Consider the following 16,207-nt stretch of genomic DNA (forward strand, 5'->3'; position numbering starts at 1 on the left):
TTCATGGCAATTGCTTTGAAAACTGAATACAAGACAAGATAGACAGACAAAATGGTTAGAGCAAAGTGGGGGAAGGGGGGAAAACAACAACCAGCTCTGCCACAGGAAGCCAGCAGCCATCCTCTAGGAGTTTCATGACTGTGGCCTACGGTTTTTCCTGCATGAAGTGCTGAACAATTTGGGAAATCAAAGTATCTCCTGCATTTGAAGTGTGGATTAGTGCTTGTGAAATTATTGGACAAAAAGAAAATTATACTGAATTAAAGTAAGGGCCCAGTTCTTAATGCATGGTGGCTGATGTGTCTGCAACACTAAAGACAGGTTACACCTGAAAGACAAAAGTGATAATAAATTTTGTCACATCAAGGAGGGGAGGGGAAATCTGTTGGAGTAAGAAAATAAATTCTTTTAATGGTTAGGACCATCCAGCACCTTCTCAAAGAAACATGAACTTCTCCTAGTCACTGGACAGTCAACGTCTGCTCGCTCCAATTCTGCTAGAGTACTTGCAAAAGCCATTGCACAAACAACACAAAACCAGCATACAATTCTGCACGACTTACACGGACTGGCCAAAGCATCACTATTCACAGGCAATGCCAGCTTGAAGCATAAGCAAGTGCACTACCAACCTCCTGGATTCACAAAGCTGCCTAGAAAGGTGACGGTCAGACCTCAGCTACTATATAGACCAAAAGTAAGTAGCATACTAGCTTCAGTTTTATTCCCTCATACAAAAATTATGAATCTGCCACCCCCAACTCCCCACTCCATCCAATATATAGCTTTGGAAAATGCTTAAAACGTTCAGTGGGTGCATTGTGACTGATCTTCCATGACTAGGACTGTTCGAGTCAAGCACACTGCTGTGGTTCATGCAATTCTTCACAGGATCAGAGCTTTAAAGATTTATTTTTTTTCTACTGACAGAATGTATATGGTGTCCATTATCACAATGGGACAGCAGCTAGCAGTACTTAATTCTGTATGCATCTCTAAGGTAATGAACAGCAGTTACTCCCACACACAAATGAAGAGACAAAGAAAAGAAAATTACTTGCCTATGACCGCAGAGAAAGTTAGAGGCAAAGCAAAGAAGTAAATGCCATTTTTTAAATTCTAAATCATGAGTTGGTTAGATCCTACTCCACACAAGATGGTTAAGAATGCCCTAAGAACTGACCATGTTACCTGCGGCATCCTTACAGGCAGAGATGTGAGTGCTACCCTGAGTCCTTATGCTTTATCACACCACAGTATTCTTTCTGAACTGTTGCATATGAATTCAATTTTGCACTCATGGCAGAAAACCTCAGGTGTTAAAACAGAAGAGTCACCGTTTCCTGGATCCTCAAGAGGATGTCACAAAATATTATTTTTTCCTTCGCACGCTCAGACAGCAATAACATTTGCTGTATCTGATTTATCTCCAGTTGTGCACACATCCGCCGCTGCACCCTGGGCTATCAGGATGCCTCCTGGTACCAATGTAATTCTTGCTGAATTGCTTCCAGAAGTGCTTAGTACCTGACAGTGAGTTCACATTCAGGTGGGCTCGTTAATAAGGACATCGCTTAAAATTTAAGTGAGACTTGGAGGGATCCAGCAAGTGACAGAATCGGGCACTTGGCGCTGCGGGAAGCCCCTCTGTAAGCAATTATTTATTTAATGCCACTAATTGCACCGTGCTGGCAATGGCTGTGTGAAGGACTATGTTTGACTCTGTGACAGCTGCCCAGGGAGCTGTGAGTTCTCTCCCAGAGCAGAGTTGAGGAGGAAAAGACGATGTGACACCCATGCTAGCATAGGCACGTACCGATGTGAGCAACAACTGCAAGCTGCTATTTTTCAGAATAATTAAGTAATAATCTCTTTTACTTTGTAATATACCAAGCAATAAACTGCTGCTGCTGCAATTGATTAAACGCCAAAGAAAAGCTAAGGTGTTTAATCAATCACGAGAGCCACTTACGGCAAATATAATACAAAGCTACAGAGATTATTGATATTGCACAATGAGTCAGAAACGGGGAAGAAAATTATCCCTATTCCTTCCTCAATGATGGCTGGCATGTGCTGTCCGAGCAGAGAGCACACCAGTGCATGGCCCTGCTGGACCAAGTGAGAATCTGCTGGGAGCTGGTTGGGCACAGCGGCACAGGATGGAGAATGGGGTGGGAGTGGATTGAAGCAAGTTTTGATGGATCCAAAAGGGGAGAGTTTTTGAAGGAACAGAAGAAAATAGTGTGTGGAAACAGGCTGATGTGACTGATGTGGGAAACAGGTTCCAGAAATTTATCTTCTTAAACAATTTCAGTGAAGCAGGTTGTGGAATCCCTTTCCGAGCCTGCCTAGAGCTTGTGAAGCTTGCTGTATTCCTGGTTTTCATTTGTATTAGAACATCGTAAAATCATTAATGTTTGGAAAGACCATTAAGATCATCTAGTCCAACCATCAACCCATCCATATCAGTATGCTTTCAACAGTTACACTTTATATATCTGAGATTTATCCTTAGTTACCGTGGAGGAACTGCACTGAATGACTAAAGCTGCATTACAAGAACAGAATTTAGCCTTATAATAACAAACAAAGTTGACTGAGGAAAACATGTATGAAAGTAGTGATCCAAATATCTGATCTTGTCTCACATCAGGAGTTTTGTCAGTAGTATCAGTAGCAGCAAACAATTAGAAATGTCCCTCTTAGAAATGCCAGCCCTGAGAACATCACTGACTTCCTGCCCTACCTAAGAGTTGTGAAAACCTATAGCTTTACTTGGTTCCTGCCCCCCAAGCAAAAACAGCGGGCATTTTGGGGGTGAATAGCCCATCTGCTCAGTGCTTCCATCTCACTTGAAGTCAGGCAATGTACACTTATCGTCCACGGACATCACAGAACGTGGCACAAGCTGCTATTTGCCCTGCGAACTCTGAAGTTTAAATAGAATGATGTCATTTTATTGGCCTTGTAATCATTGCTCATATTATAAAGGTCACACATTTCATGCTGTGGCAGAAAATCAATAACTCTCCCAACAGCCTCTGGGGGAAAAAGTTGTGCTTCTGAAGAATAATATATAATAAACAATTTTAGTCCTATCTTTATCACTGCTGTAATCTTTGAGAACGGCGACAGTAAAAATCTGGCAAAGGCTGATATATAAACTCATTAAAATTAGGAAGTGATTTAGAACAGGACTTTTAAAAGATTAATCTTGGGCTAAACAGCAAAGAGGTTTGTTTAGGTCTACATTTAAACAAGCCACAAGAGCTCCTTAACAGCTTAATTTTATGGTAGCTGTTGGGGAATTCTTTCAGATTTACAAATCATGTATTTCCCCAGCAAGGTGACAGACTTGAGCAATGTGCAAGCAGAACTGAACCAACAGATAAGCAGGAAGCACATATATACTCTCAGTGGATAAGAGGGGGGTTACAGAAAAATATTTTGTATTTTCTGGAATAATTAGGCCTGACAAAATAAAGCCAAGGCTTTGAACACACTCTGGCTATCTATCCTTCAATTTAATTGCTTAAACTAAAGATGAAAGAGTCACAGGCTGCTTTTTAAAGCAGAAGGTGGCTCAAATTCTTTCAAATAACAGAATAAAATCGATGTCCCTTTCTGTTAACTAACGTATACAAAAGAGCTACAGTGTCTAAATACTGATAGCAACATCAACAAAAAACAACCTTAAAACCTCACCTGCAAGACTACAGTGTATCTGACCAAAAGTATGAGTAGAGAACTTGACATTTTTGATATTTGTTTGTCCTTCAAAGTCATTTCCATACATGTAATACAGAAAGACAAGAACCAGTGCTGGTGTTCTCAAGCTAAATAGGGATGCAAGTGAGTTTTTCTGCAGGTTGAGTTATAAATACATGTGTATGTATGCCTTCTCACTGCAGTATTTGTATCAACACATTCACTTTGTGTAGCTTCTGCGTGATTTGGTTCAAAACATTTAATAGTGAGATGCTTGGAGTTGCAAAGCTGAATTTAGAGCCTGGCTAAAGCAGCTGTGCAAGTGAAACATTGCGACAAATGGCTGCGTTTGTCAAGTTACGGTCAATGCTATCACCTCCGATTTGAGCTTCCCTCATGGGTTGGACATGCTGCCTTCAGCCAGATCCCAACATGACTGACTAACCATTTGGCTGCAGCCTCACTCCATTTTAGATGAAAAGCAAAGAGCTACCTTTCCCTGGTGCAGATGCCAGCCAACTCTCTGTTTACAAGCTACAGTCACAACGTCAAAACAAATTCTGGATGTTCAAAATGGAGCCATCTGCACAGGATAAACATGAAAAATGTGAAACGTTTTATGTAAATGTATGTTACTGACTGGGAACAGTTGGTTCAACTTCCTCCCAGACTGCCTCACTGGGAACAGGAGGCCTGACACAGTTTGTGACACCTATTTACATCGGAAGCCATATGACTCGCTGTGCTGTGGGCTCAAAGGTATGATGCACATGGTGCTGACATAAATGATTATCTTGTAAAATAAAGGCACTCGCAGAATTACCACTGCTGAAACTAAGAGCAGGTGGTGCATGGGACTTGGTGAGTGCCTTTTGCTTTCTCCCTACCCACAGCCCATCAGCTTGCAGGGAGCTGCCACCATTACCTGCTGCTTCCTGCAGGAAAGCATAGAATCATAGAATGGTTTGGGTTGGAAGGGACCTTTAAGATTATCTACTTCCAACCCCCTGCTGAAGGCAGGAACGCCTCCCTCTAGCCCAGGTTGCTCACAGCCCCATCCAGCCTGGCCTCCAGTGCTTCCAGGGAGGGGGCACCCACAGCCTCGCTGGGCAACCTGTTCCCAAATCAGACTAGTTCTGGAGTTCCAATTGAAAAAACAATGGCATCTCTGACTATAATTATCATCACAGAATGGCTTAGATTGGAAGGGACCTTAAAGATCATCTAGTTCCAATCTCCAATTCTATTGCTTAGGATCTCATACAGCCCAGGAATCACAATAACCTCCACAAAAAGCACAAGGTTTAGCTCATAGCGCTCTACAGGACGGCCAGCATGCAGGCAGGAGCTCCAGCTCCATCCCAGTATATGCTTCTAAAGCACATATTTGGGGCTGATCTCTCCCTCCATGGAGCAAAGCAGTGTCCTGGCCTGGCAGCTGCCTGTGTGCTCCCAGAATCTGCCCCATCAGCATGACACCCTGATCTTGTTAGCTTCTTTTCATAATTGGCAACATCAACGCTTACCCTACATTAATTCTTTCTTCATTCCACTGGAGCAAAATATTTGTTACCAAGATAGGGGGAAAAAAAATCAGATTAAATTGTTTTGTTCCCTCTTCAGTGTTTTGGTCTACAGAAAACAGGAAATCCAAGATTTTTATGTAAGACGAAACATACAAATGAAGGGAAGTTTCACCTTTTTATCTCGGTCAAATTATTTTGATTACTGAAAAAGGACTCCAAACTGGGACAGGCAGCTTCTCATGAGGCTTAAGAGTCTGTTAGCTATGTGCTCATTAAAAACTCCTGTTCAAGTCTATACAATTTAAACTGAGTATCTTGTTTACTATGGAACACAACCCTTATAGCATTGAAATTCCAGGCAAAGAGAGTGCTGTGTTGCTGCACCTTAACTGTCCACTACTTGACTTTTCATCGTCAGAGTTATTAAATGGTTCAAAACTCACATATCTATTTATCTTGGGAGATAAAACAAGAAATTTAGTTATATTCTACCCAACCTTCAACTACGAGCAGAACAGACAAGCCACTCTACATGGAAAGTAGTATTTCATACTAAGGAGCTTGATTTATCCTAATTACGGGCTCATGAAATATAAAAGCAGCATTGCACAAACAGAACCACATGCGTTCCCACAACACACACCCCAAGATGCATGTGCACACAGTGCACAGAGGTTATTTACTGTGCTGTTCAAGTTTATGCAGCTGCAAGGTAATCCATCACGTAAATGATGACAGGAAGGGACATTTATAGAGCAACATCATTGCAATATGTATGTCATAAGGCACTGAATGTTCTATTAAACAGGATTTTTAAAAAATAAATTACACCCCAGCATTGCTTCTCCCTTGGAATTATTTTATCAGCTCAGAATGTATTAACTTGCAAATCTCTGCCTTCGTTATACTACCTTGTAGAGAAATACTATCTTTGAGCCTCAGCCTCTATCCATCTGTCTCATGAGAGAAGAAAACATATACTGTAATGGCGCTATTGTACGATTATGATAAAGAACTAGTAAAATCACAAGATTAAATAAATTACACTGTTTAAACACAGGCTTGCCAATTTGTCACGAAAATTTACCTGACCGACAAATCAATTTGCTCACTTTTTACTGTGATGTTGATACAAATAATGCTCCTCGTTCCAGGCAAACAAAATTTGGCAAGACTGGTTTAACTTATTAGGGTCAAATGCTGTCTGCTTGCACCTGCTCTATGAGGGAAATGAGGAAAATCAATGGCTGTGAGCTGGGGCACACAGCAGCCTTCCGCTAATTCACCATCCCACAAATGATCATTACAAACCAAGTCGAGCAATGGGATTATCAGCAAATGCTTTTGTTCACAAACAACGCGGCCAGAATAAAACAAAACTAACAAAAGAGCCGCGTCTCATCTAGACCCTTAATGCTATTCAAAGAGGGAACGCAGCCTAATTGCTGGGTAAAGCCTGATTCTAAAGTAGAGGGATCAGTGGCAGGCTACAGTGTTGGGATCACAGTCTGAGGCAGAAATCTGCCTCCCTGCTGAGATTTAAGAAAGAAGATGACAAGTTTCAAGACGCTGGCTTAAGCAAGTGAATGAACAAGCAAACAGCAAGTGCCCCTGGAAGAACAGCATTCCATGACCCAGACTTCTGCTAGGGACTGAGAATGCACCGACTCTTGTACAATGGAGAAGGGAAAAGCCAGGCCAATTCATTGCCAGCGCGGCCCTAACCTGCTTGAAAGTACTTCTGGCTGCCTAATTCAGCAAACGTGTGACAAAATGGTCCGAGCTACTGTTTCTGAAAGGTAAATAAAAGATGCAAACAGGTTTTTGCAGTTTACATGGGAAGATTTAAAACAAAATGACAGAATGAAGATCTATTCTCATCTAGCTTAAAGCTCACCCCCTCAACCAACCCAAATCTGATTTGTTTTAATGATATTTATTACATCATCGAAAAACAGCTTAGCAGAGAGCTGGCATTATGCAGCTAATAAATCCGTTTCTTAGGAATGTGGTGAAATTTATACAAGTAATTATCTAGGTAAGTCTATCCAAGGCTTTCTCATCATTGCAATGTCTAGAGGGAGAACAATAATAAAATAATGATAACCACAGTATTATTATTTATTACTACCACAACAATTACGATAGTGCCCAAAGATCCCAATCACCATTTCAGTAATTAGAACTCATTTTGTCATGCACCAGTTCTTTGTCACTCAGCTACAGGCTGTTCCTGTGGTGTACATGTAGAAGCAGTCTGTGCTTGGGGTGTCAATAAAAGGTAATTGCATCACATCACCTACGTGGAAAGGGAACGTTGCTCTTCCACTGCCAGTGCTGGCTGAAGAGATGGGGATTGTACTCTTTAGCCGGGTAACCAGTGACAGGATGAGAGGTAATGGCTTTAAGTTACACCAGGGGAGGTTCAGGTTGGATATTTGGAAACATTTCTGCTTGGAAAGAGTGATGCTGCAATGGCACAGCTGCCCAAGGAGGTGGTGGGGTCACTGTCCCTGGAGGTGTCCAAGGAACGTGGAAGATGTGGCACCGAGGGACGTGGTCAGTGGGTGTGGGGGGATGGGTTGACAGTTGGACTCAATGAGTTTAGAGGTCTTTTCCAACCTTAATGATTCCATGATTCAGACCCTGCCCTGTCCCTGCTGAACTCTCAGCGCATCAAAGCCCAGTGCTGCACAAGCAAAAAGACAGGATCGGAATCTGACGTGCTCATAACCTGGTCATATTCGTTCACATTCATTACCCCAATCCAGCAGTGGCTAATCCTTGATGATTTAAATAAAAGGAAATGAACTACTGACCCCTGGTACGACCTGCTAACACGCTGGAGTCAGAGATTTGATTGCTCTTGTTTTCAGGTAAGGTATGCTTTTTGAAGGTACCCAAAATGACAGTTTTCAAGATCACAGTTCTACTTCCTGCACTATGGAAGTTCTTCTCCTTGTCTTTGATCTATTTAGCTTAAACTGGACCTTGTTAGATAACTGTCCCCTTTCACCTCTAAATTTCAACACAGTCAAGCCTAACAGGGCTGCGAGATATAAGTAAATACAGGTGCTTCACATGCACCAGCATCTTACGAGCGGTTGCATGACAGCTGCATGGCTGTAGATGGGTCTAGCCCAAGTAAGAGAGCTGATTAGTCTGTCATTCCTTGAATAACATTCACAGGATTTGTAGTTGTGTCTGGAAATTATGTGAGTGAGGAGCCCACACTACAGTAAATAGAGATGCTGTCAGTGTGGGAGAGGAGCGAGAGGTTAAGTGATTTCTGCACAGTGCTTGGTAAGCTGCAGCCATTATGAGGCAGAAGCTTCATTTCTCTATGGTACTTCCAGGCTTGAAAAGGAGCCCTCTTGTCCTCCTCACTTGGGATTCCCTTCTGAGCAAGGCACATGGATCTGTCCCACCTGGCAGAGCCAGCATCCAGCCCAGACCCTTCACCCTCCACACCCAGGGCTGGAAACAGTTGGGCTGTAATTCCTTAGCACTGCTGAATATCTCTAAGCTGCAGCTCATTTACGTAGAAGCCCATACATTTTTGCTTGATGAAAACATGTTTTCCAAGGCCCAACAGCTGCAAAATTTGAAACCCAGCAGGCAGCTGTGACATGCGGGTGTAAGTGTGGCTCATGGAAAGGGGGGCACAGAATACAGAAGGCTCTCTCTCTCCCCTGCCAGGATTGCACAGTAATTATCAGTTCCTTGTTTAAGAGAAAATGTCGTCCATAGCATAATTCAAGCCAGCACCCAGGCAGTAAAAGGATGAAGAATATTTTATACTCCCATGCAACCTCCCATTCCTGTAGACTCCTTTAAATGATTTAGCAGAAACCGCTGGTGCTCCGTCTACATACGCTATACCTCTCCCGGCATCTGACATAAGCATCATATTTTTAACTCCCTATTTCTCCATTTCCTAAGAAATGTTATAATTTGTTTCCACATTCATTCTGCTCTACGGTGGAGCTGAAGCGTGCAGATGTAGAAATGCTGCCTTCTCTTCTCCTGGAGCTAAAAGCAGGGCTCTTAATAAGCAGGAAAACATGAAGAGGTCACCAAGAGTAGATTTTTCTTTCATCTGCTATTTCTCATTTTGGGCTTTTTACAACGTAAACACAAACCAGACAGTCTGTTTTCCAGACACCTAAATGCTTTTGCAGTTTTGTCAGACTGCTTCAGATGGATAGCGGCAGGTTTCTCTGTCTTGCATCCAAATGCTGCCTCTCCTCACAATGGTGTAAAATGCAGAATGACATCTCTGTCTTCAGTGTAGGTGTGAAGTAAAAGGAATTTGGTCCTTTCACCTTAAATACTTTATGCCTCCCGCCTTCCTGCTCTGCCTCCAAGTCCTGGGAGTACATACAGCCCTATTTTAGAAAAAAGAAATACTTGCAAAAAGAAGCAAGGTATTGTGGAAAAGCAATTTGGCCACGAACTCACTGGCTCTGCTCCTTAGGAAAAGAAGGATGAACACAGCTTTGCCAGATCACACTGCATCAAAAATGTTTGCTTTATGACTGAAGCTCTTTGTGTATGTGACTTACTGCTCTGCACTAGTGGAATTAGGCAGTCAGTAGGACTGCAAGATTAGAAGGCATCGTTAAAAGGATATCTGGAAAAGATAAAGCTTATGAGGCAGGAGCTGCGCATCTTCAGTAACTGACCACAGAGAAATAAAACTGAAGTCTGCTTACAAAAGCCAGCCTTTTGGCCAAGAAAAGGCTTTCAATGTCAAGTACTTCCTATTATTAATGTAATATTTGGTATTTAATCCAGCATTTTGGCTTGGATTAAGGGGAAGAAAACAGCAAATTGAAATGTTCCGGTCTAGCTCTCTTTGGAAATATTAGACATTCCATTTATCCAGCAGCCATCCTTGTCTGTCCCAAACAAAGATGGAAAAAAATGACACATCCTCATAGGATTTTCCATTCCTTCCCTCCTCACAGGACCATGCATCTCCCATTCATTTCTTCTATCACTGGTAGAAAGACACAGAACTTATTCCTCTCCTCTCCCAAACCAAGGAGCTGTAACTACAGCATTGGCTTAAATAAGGAAATTTGAAAGAGGGGCATACAGATACAGACCCTTACTCTCTGATTTTCCTCTCTCTATATAAGCATACGTATGTGGCATCCAGACAAACACTATTTCTGGAAGGAATAGCTCATGTGCTTTAGTCAACTGCGATTTAGGTGTCTAGAGTTGGCTGACTGGACTTTCTCTCTGGGCAATAAAAAAAATGAGCATTTCCAGAAGGTTATCTATTCTATGCTGTATCATAAGGTAGGATAAATTGCCTTCTGGACATTCCTGTTTTCCCTCATAACTGCAGAAGAAGGTCAGACAACCAGATCAAGCTGAACCCTTTAAGTAAGCAACATAACACCCACCATAAATTTGTGGTCTAATTAAATTACCTTGGCTCTTTCTTTATCAACAGTAAAGAAGGGTGGTCTCCTCCTTCATATCCTATCTTAGGTACCTATTTTATGGGAAAGCTGACTCGTTTCTTGGAGTGTCCTGTCTCCCTTTCTGAAGGGAGCAGCAAGAAGAGAGATGGTGAGTACAGACCAATCCTAACTTAGGTACCAACTTCAGGCTTAAACACTGGTGGATTAACAGCAAGAAACAACCACTTCTAATTGCTCCCGACAAAACTCCTATCAGCCCGCATATGGGTACCTGAACCATCAGATAAAGCTCCTTCTTAAAGCCTCCAGAATGCCTTTCTTCACTGTTTGTACTAGGAATGAGACCTTTGTTTCGGGAAGACTGAGTTCTTAAATACCCCAAACACAGGTGTTTGTTAATTAGAGGGCAAACAGACAAATTGGAAGCAACTGTGGTTGATGGTGCACTCAAAACACATAACATGGTATTTAGAGTCCAGATCCCCATTCCAGCTGCTATTTATCACCCACTTTTCCCTAAACATCAACTTCTCTTTGTGCTCTATGGCTGAAGGAGAAAGCAGTAAGGCCACAAGTACTTAACCTCATACCTATTATAAAATAGGCACAAACATTTACAAATATTCAGAAAAAGATTAAACTTAAAAAATGATTGTATGAAGAGAGCTAACACTCCTCAAACTGTATAAAACTGTTCTTGACACTTGAAATTACTGCAATATATCCTGCTATAGAGCAGCCTTGAGCATGCACCCATCTTCACGTGCCCCCATGTTTCACCTCTGTTCTTTCCCTGCAGTGAAGTGCAGCAGACATCAGGAACATTTCACACCTGCTGTTCCTAATACCTAGGTTTTTTTTAAGATGACTTCGTACTGAAAAACACTAAGAGAGTTTTATATGATCTGCTGTTGCTGGAAGGAAGAATATTGGGTCCTGGGTTAGGGTTGAGTGCTGTGCAACTCTTAGAGGGGACTAGTTAACCCATTTCCAACATTACAGTGCTGAACTTAGACTGAGGACTGGCTCAAAAGGGCCGTGCTTGTCTGTTCCAAGATAAATCACGTGGGAGAACAACTTTTCTGTATTAAGACCAGAATATAAGAAAATAAGAGATCTCAAGGTGCATTCTCATTGTCAAATTTATTTCATAAATAATCAATAATTCTAGAGTTGTTTTGGTCAATCAAATCTAGTTCCCCACAAGGCACGCTGAAAACAATGCATTTTTTTCCCTACTAATACCACAACTCATCCTTGTCAAATAGTCTTGCTGTTGGGCATGTACCTCTCATTCTATTCTGCTTTTTTGTCTATGTTTTGTTTTTTTTTTAAGGAGGGGATAATTGATCTTATTTGGTTTTGAACATTTCATTTTTATTCTTTTGAGACACCAATTGCTATTCTACTGTCAGATACCAAGTACAACACACAGCTGAATCGATGGCAGAACATGAGGTTAACAGTAACTAGCCCATGGCAAAGAACAGCTGAAGTAAATACTCTGAAAATGTATAATTTTTTTTTTTTTTCCTGCATCTTTATATGGATGCACAGAGCGTCTTCATGAATAGATCATCTTCCCACTGAAGTTTCTACTAATCTACTGGTGCCTCCAGTTGGAACGGCTCCAGAGTTTAACCCTAGTGCTCACTGGCTGAAATGGCTTTTATGTTATATTTAACATAGAGAGATCTCATTTATTCTTCAAGAAAAAATGCCATTTCTTGTTTTGATTTCTATAATAATACAAAGAGTGCAATATAAATCACATTAAGCCATAAGTGCCATCTCAAAGGAGCTACTAATAAATATCGGGAGAGGATTCTAGACATGCTGCATCTATAAACATACTGACTCTGTGAACTATAATGATTTTAGATTATTAAGGGCATGATCCTGAAAAGTACTGATCGTCTCTTTCAATGAAGGATTTCATTGACTTCATGGGGTTTCTAAAAGGACTAAGCTGTATACCACAAATATCCTCTAGAAAACAAGTCTTCAGAAATTCCCCTCTGTACTCCTAAGTTTATTGTCTTGCAAAGACACATTTGATCAATTTACAGGTGAATATTTATTTTTCTCACCTGACATTTTTGCAAACTCAACTAGACACCAAGCTGGATTTTTCCCTATTCAAGCATGATCATCAGTAATAAAGGTATTTTTGCCTTGGATACACCTGTGCAACTCCATTAGCCTTCATCAAGGTTACACGTGTACAACTGAGATTATACTCATACACAGAAGGTAATTGGGATGGAGAGACCTGACTATGGGCACAAATCGACCTCTGCAGTACTTATTGCTGATGATGATGTGAAAGAAAGCAAAAAAATGGCGAGGTTGGCAAATGGGCTAAACCTCTGGCTATTTTTTTCCTGCATCACGTGTGAGCTTTGTGTGAACAACTGACAAGCAAGAATGCTGAAATGTAGGATTTTGCTCTTATAGTCTCTTTTCAGAGAATTTAATTAATTTTTTGTTTGTTTGTTTGTTTTAAATGAGCGCATACCAAAACAGCTTTAGATGCGAACTATATCTCCATTTGGTAAGGAAATAATACAGCAGCAATGTTTCTCTAAAAATAGATGCTGCCTGGTGATTTATGCACACAAGCAGATGTCTTTGCAGGCAAATGCAGATGACAGTCTTTGGCCAGTCAGTTTTTATATTTCTCTAAGTTGATTATGAGAAGATCTTCATTCCCTCCAGACTCTACACCTTGTCACCCTAAAAGCATATTCTCCAGACTTTACTATTAAATGATAATGAGCAGACAGAGAGAAAGGACAGGAGAGATCTGTCTGTAGCTACAGCTAGCAATCATTAGATTTACAGAGGGGAAAAGACATGCTTCCTAGGCCAACATATTTTTTATGAATAATTGATAAGGCAGTCAGCACAGTTATATCATAGAAGTGTAATATATATCCATAATTATAAAACCAGCTTTGTGCAAAAGGACATGATACACTGAAAGGAGATACCAGCCAATATGCCATCCTGAAATAAAATACAGTCACTATTGTGTTAGTTGGCGAAATTTAAATACAGGATTTGAAGCAAGCAAAATGTTCTTTAATCCCATTTTTTAGCACAGTCCAGGCTCAGTCTGCTCAGGAAAATACTGCAAGGCAAAATCAGCAGCTGCATTAATTTGCTGATGATTGAGAGAAAAATGAAAGTTATCCTCATGGTTTTTTTTCTCCCTACTTGCTACTCTAACTTACTAATAATATGAGAGCGCCAATTTATTCCTATGCAAGTATATGAAGCATACAAATTGAAAAATCAATGTAATGGAAAAAAAAGATTATCATGCACTGTTTAGAATCAATCAGCTAGAAACAGAGGGGGGAAAATGTGAAGGCGGAGACCCGATGTTTAGAAAATGTATATATTGCACCTACCCAAAGCCAAGTGTTTGTGGCAAACAACTATGCTTTGTCTAACATGCAGACTGAGCTATATTTTGACCAGGAAAAAAAAAAAGTCTTATTTCCAATCTTTTCTACAGAGAAATTCATCAGTTGTTTTTAATTCTCTCAAAAAATCCCTGGATAATAAAAATAACAATCCCTTTGCCCATAAAAGGCACGCAAAAGCATGTTAACAAAGATTTCAGGGTGAAGGGATCAAGCTCATCAAAATCCTCTATTAGCACGACGTCTCAGCATCGTTCCCCAGAATGCTGACAGCTCAGTGTAGCTTGAAGGATAAACTTCTGTCAGATGTGATGGAGTCCCTTGAAAGCATGGACAGCGATAGTGTTTAGTCGGAGCCTATCAGCAGATCAGCTACTGAATTGCTATTAGCAGATCAGTTTAATCTTAGATCTCTCAGTAGTGGAACACTCTCTTCGGCCAAAACAGGCCTCTACTGATCAGAAATAATTACACTGTACGAGTCAGATGTGTAACAAATGGATCTGAGTCTCAGTTTGGAAATACATTCAGAGGAAGTGGAAAGAATGGCTACTGGCTCTGTGACAGGAGATTCAATCTTCATAAACCTGCAAGAGAGGGGAGGAAAAAAAAGCGACACAAATGCGCCCTACAAAAGAACAGAGCAGATCACAGCTGGAAGGAAGGCAAACCTTTTAATCAGGTCCTTGAAATACAAGCTGCAGGAAGCTAGAACATTTTGGTGGACTTCAAACTCTTTGCCTTCAACAATAATTTTCAGGTCTGTAAACTCTTTCGCTCTGCGTTGCTGGTTCAACTCCTTCAACATTTCTGCAGAACAGAGAAGACAGACAGTGCCAGGGTTCCCATTAAGAGTTTTTTATTTTTACTTTTTACTTTTCAATTTTTTTTCTTTTTTTTTTTCTTTTTTTTTTTTTTTCTTTGTAAAGAAGTAGAGAAACAGGAAATAACTGATATTTTTGTTGGTAAGATTGGCTCAACACAGACAGTCAGAAGTTACAAGCGTAACATATTAAAAAAATAAAAAAAAAAGGAAAAAGAAAAAGCAGGAACCAGTAGGTCTAAACAACGGAAACATATAGAGAAAAAAAAGCAAAAACAATCCTAAATTTGGAAAGGTTAAAACGAAAACAAAATATTTAAGCATCAGCAAATCAGAAACACAGAGAATGCAATATCACAGAAAAGTTAAAATAATTTGTTATAATAAAAATCAAGAGTTAATGAATTTCTATCCAAATGCAAATAAGCTTTGAACATACTAGAATAATATTAGTAAAAATATGGTATGATGTAATATGAACTGGATATGGGTCAAAATAATAAAACCACAAGACCTGCAAAAATAATTTGGCCTTAACATAGTAAAATTGTGTTAAGCCTCTCAGTTAACAGAGTAAAATAGTACTTATAAATAATATATAGATTAATTGCATACACAATTAAATGAATTATCAATACATCTTGGAATATACCTCAGCTCTATAGATTACAATATATACATATCAGAATTAGTTTAAAAGCATCCTTATGATAAAAAATAACCTCACACAGAGAATAAATTACTGCCGTCTACAGTAATTCCCATTTTTTGCACTCCAAGGATTTTTACCATCGCAGCATTTTCATTTTTTAGCCTTCAATGGCTTCATTTACAGCAACAATCAACTTTCACACATCATGAAAGAATTGTAATGATTAAAATAACCTATGAAAGTGTTTCCATCCTGCAATAAAGCACCTACCTTGCTTGATGCCTCCTTTTATAAAGCCTAGTGGTACTAACGGAATGGAATGATAGCATGCCACATCTCCATGTGTGGATGTGAACTGCTGAGCAACCTACATGTTTTATAAACCAGTTGAACTTTTAAGGGTAAGCCTTCCCTCCAACTCTGTGGGCCAAAGTGGCTATCAAGATGAATAATATACTTTTCACCTAGGCAATAGTCTGGCTGTTCAAAAGCCGGTGATCAAGATGATAAAAGAGCTGATTTTAAATACTAAAGAGTTTTGGTTTTATTTTGTTTGCAATAGGTCAAGGTTCTCATTTTCTCACTGTAACATCCTAAGCACATCCTTCTTCAGACAGATCTGTAAA

At 40.2% G+C, this 16,207-nt stretch overlaps 1 protein-coding gene across 2 annotated transcripts in view; it reads right to left on the minus strand.

Moving 5' to 3' along the window:
- KLHL29 (kelch like family member 29) overlaps positions 1 to 16,207 on the minus strand; it is a 403,260-nt gene that overhangs the window by 56,391 nt on the left and 330,662 nt on the right. For both annotated transcript variants that reach the window (XM_042829821.1, XM_042829815.1), the window contains one exon: positions 14,778 to 14,916. In XM_042829821.1, the coding sequence (XP_042685755.1) occupies positions 14,778 to 14,916 (139 nt within the window). The remainder of the gene's footprint in view (positions 1 to 14,777; positions 14,917 to 16,207) is intronic.

Source organism: Centrocercus urophasianus, unplaced genomic scaffold, assembly GCF_019232065.1.
Source record: "Centrocercus urophasianus isolate 14NV4802_14NV808 unplaced genomic scaffold, USGS_Curo_1.0 seq_10, whole genome shotgun sequence".
Classification (NCBI taxonomy): domain Eukaryota; kingdom Metazoa; phylum Chordata; class Aves; order Galliformes; family Phasianidae; genus Centrocercus; species Centrocercus urophasianus.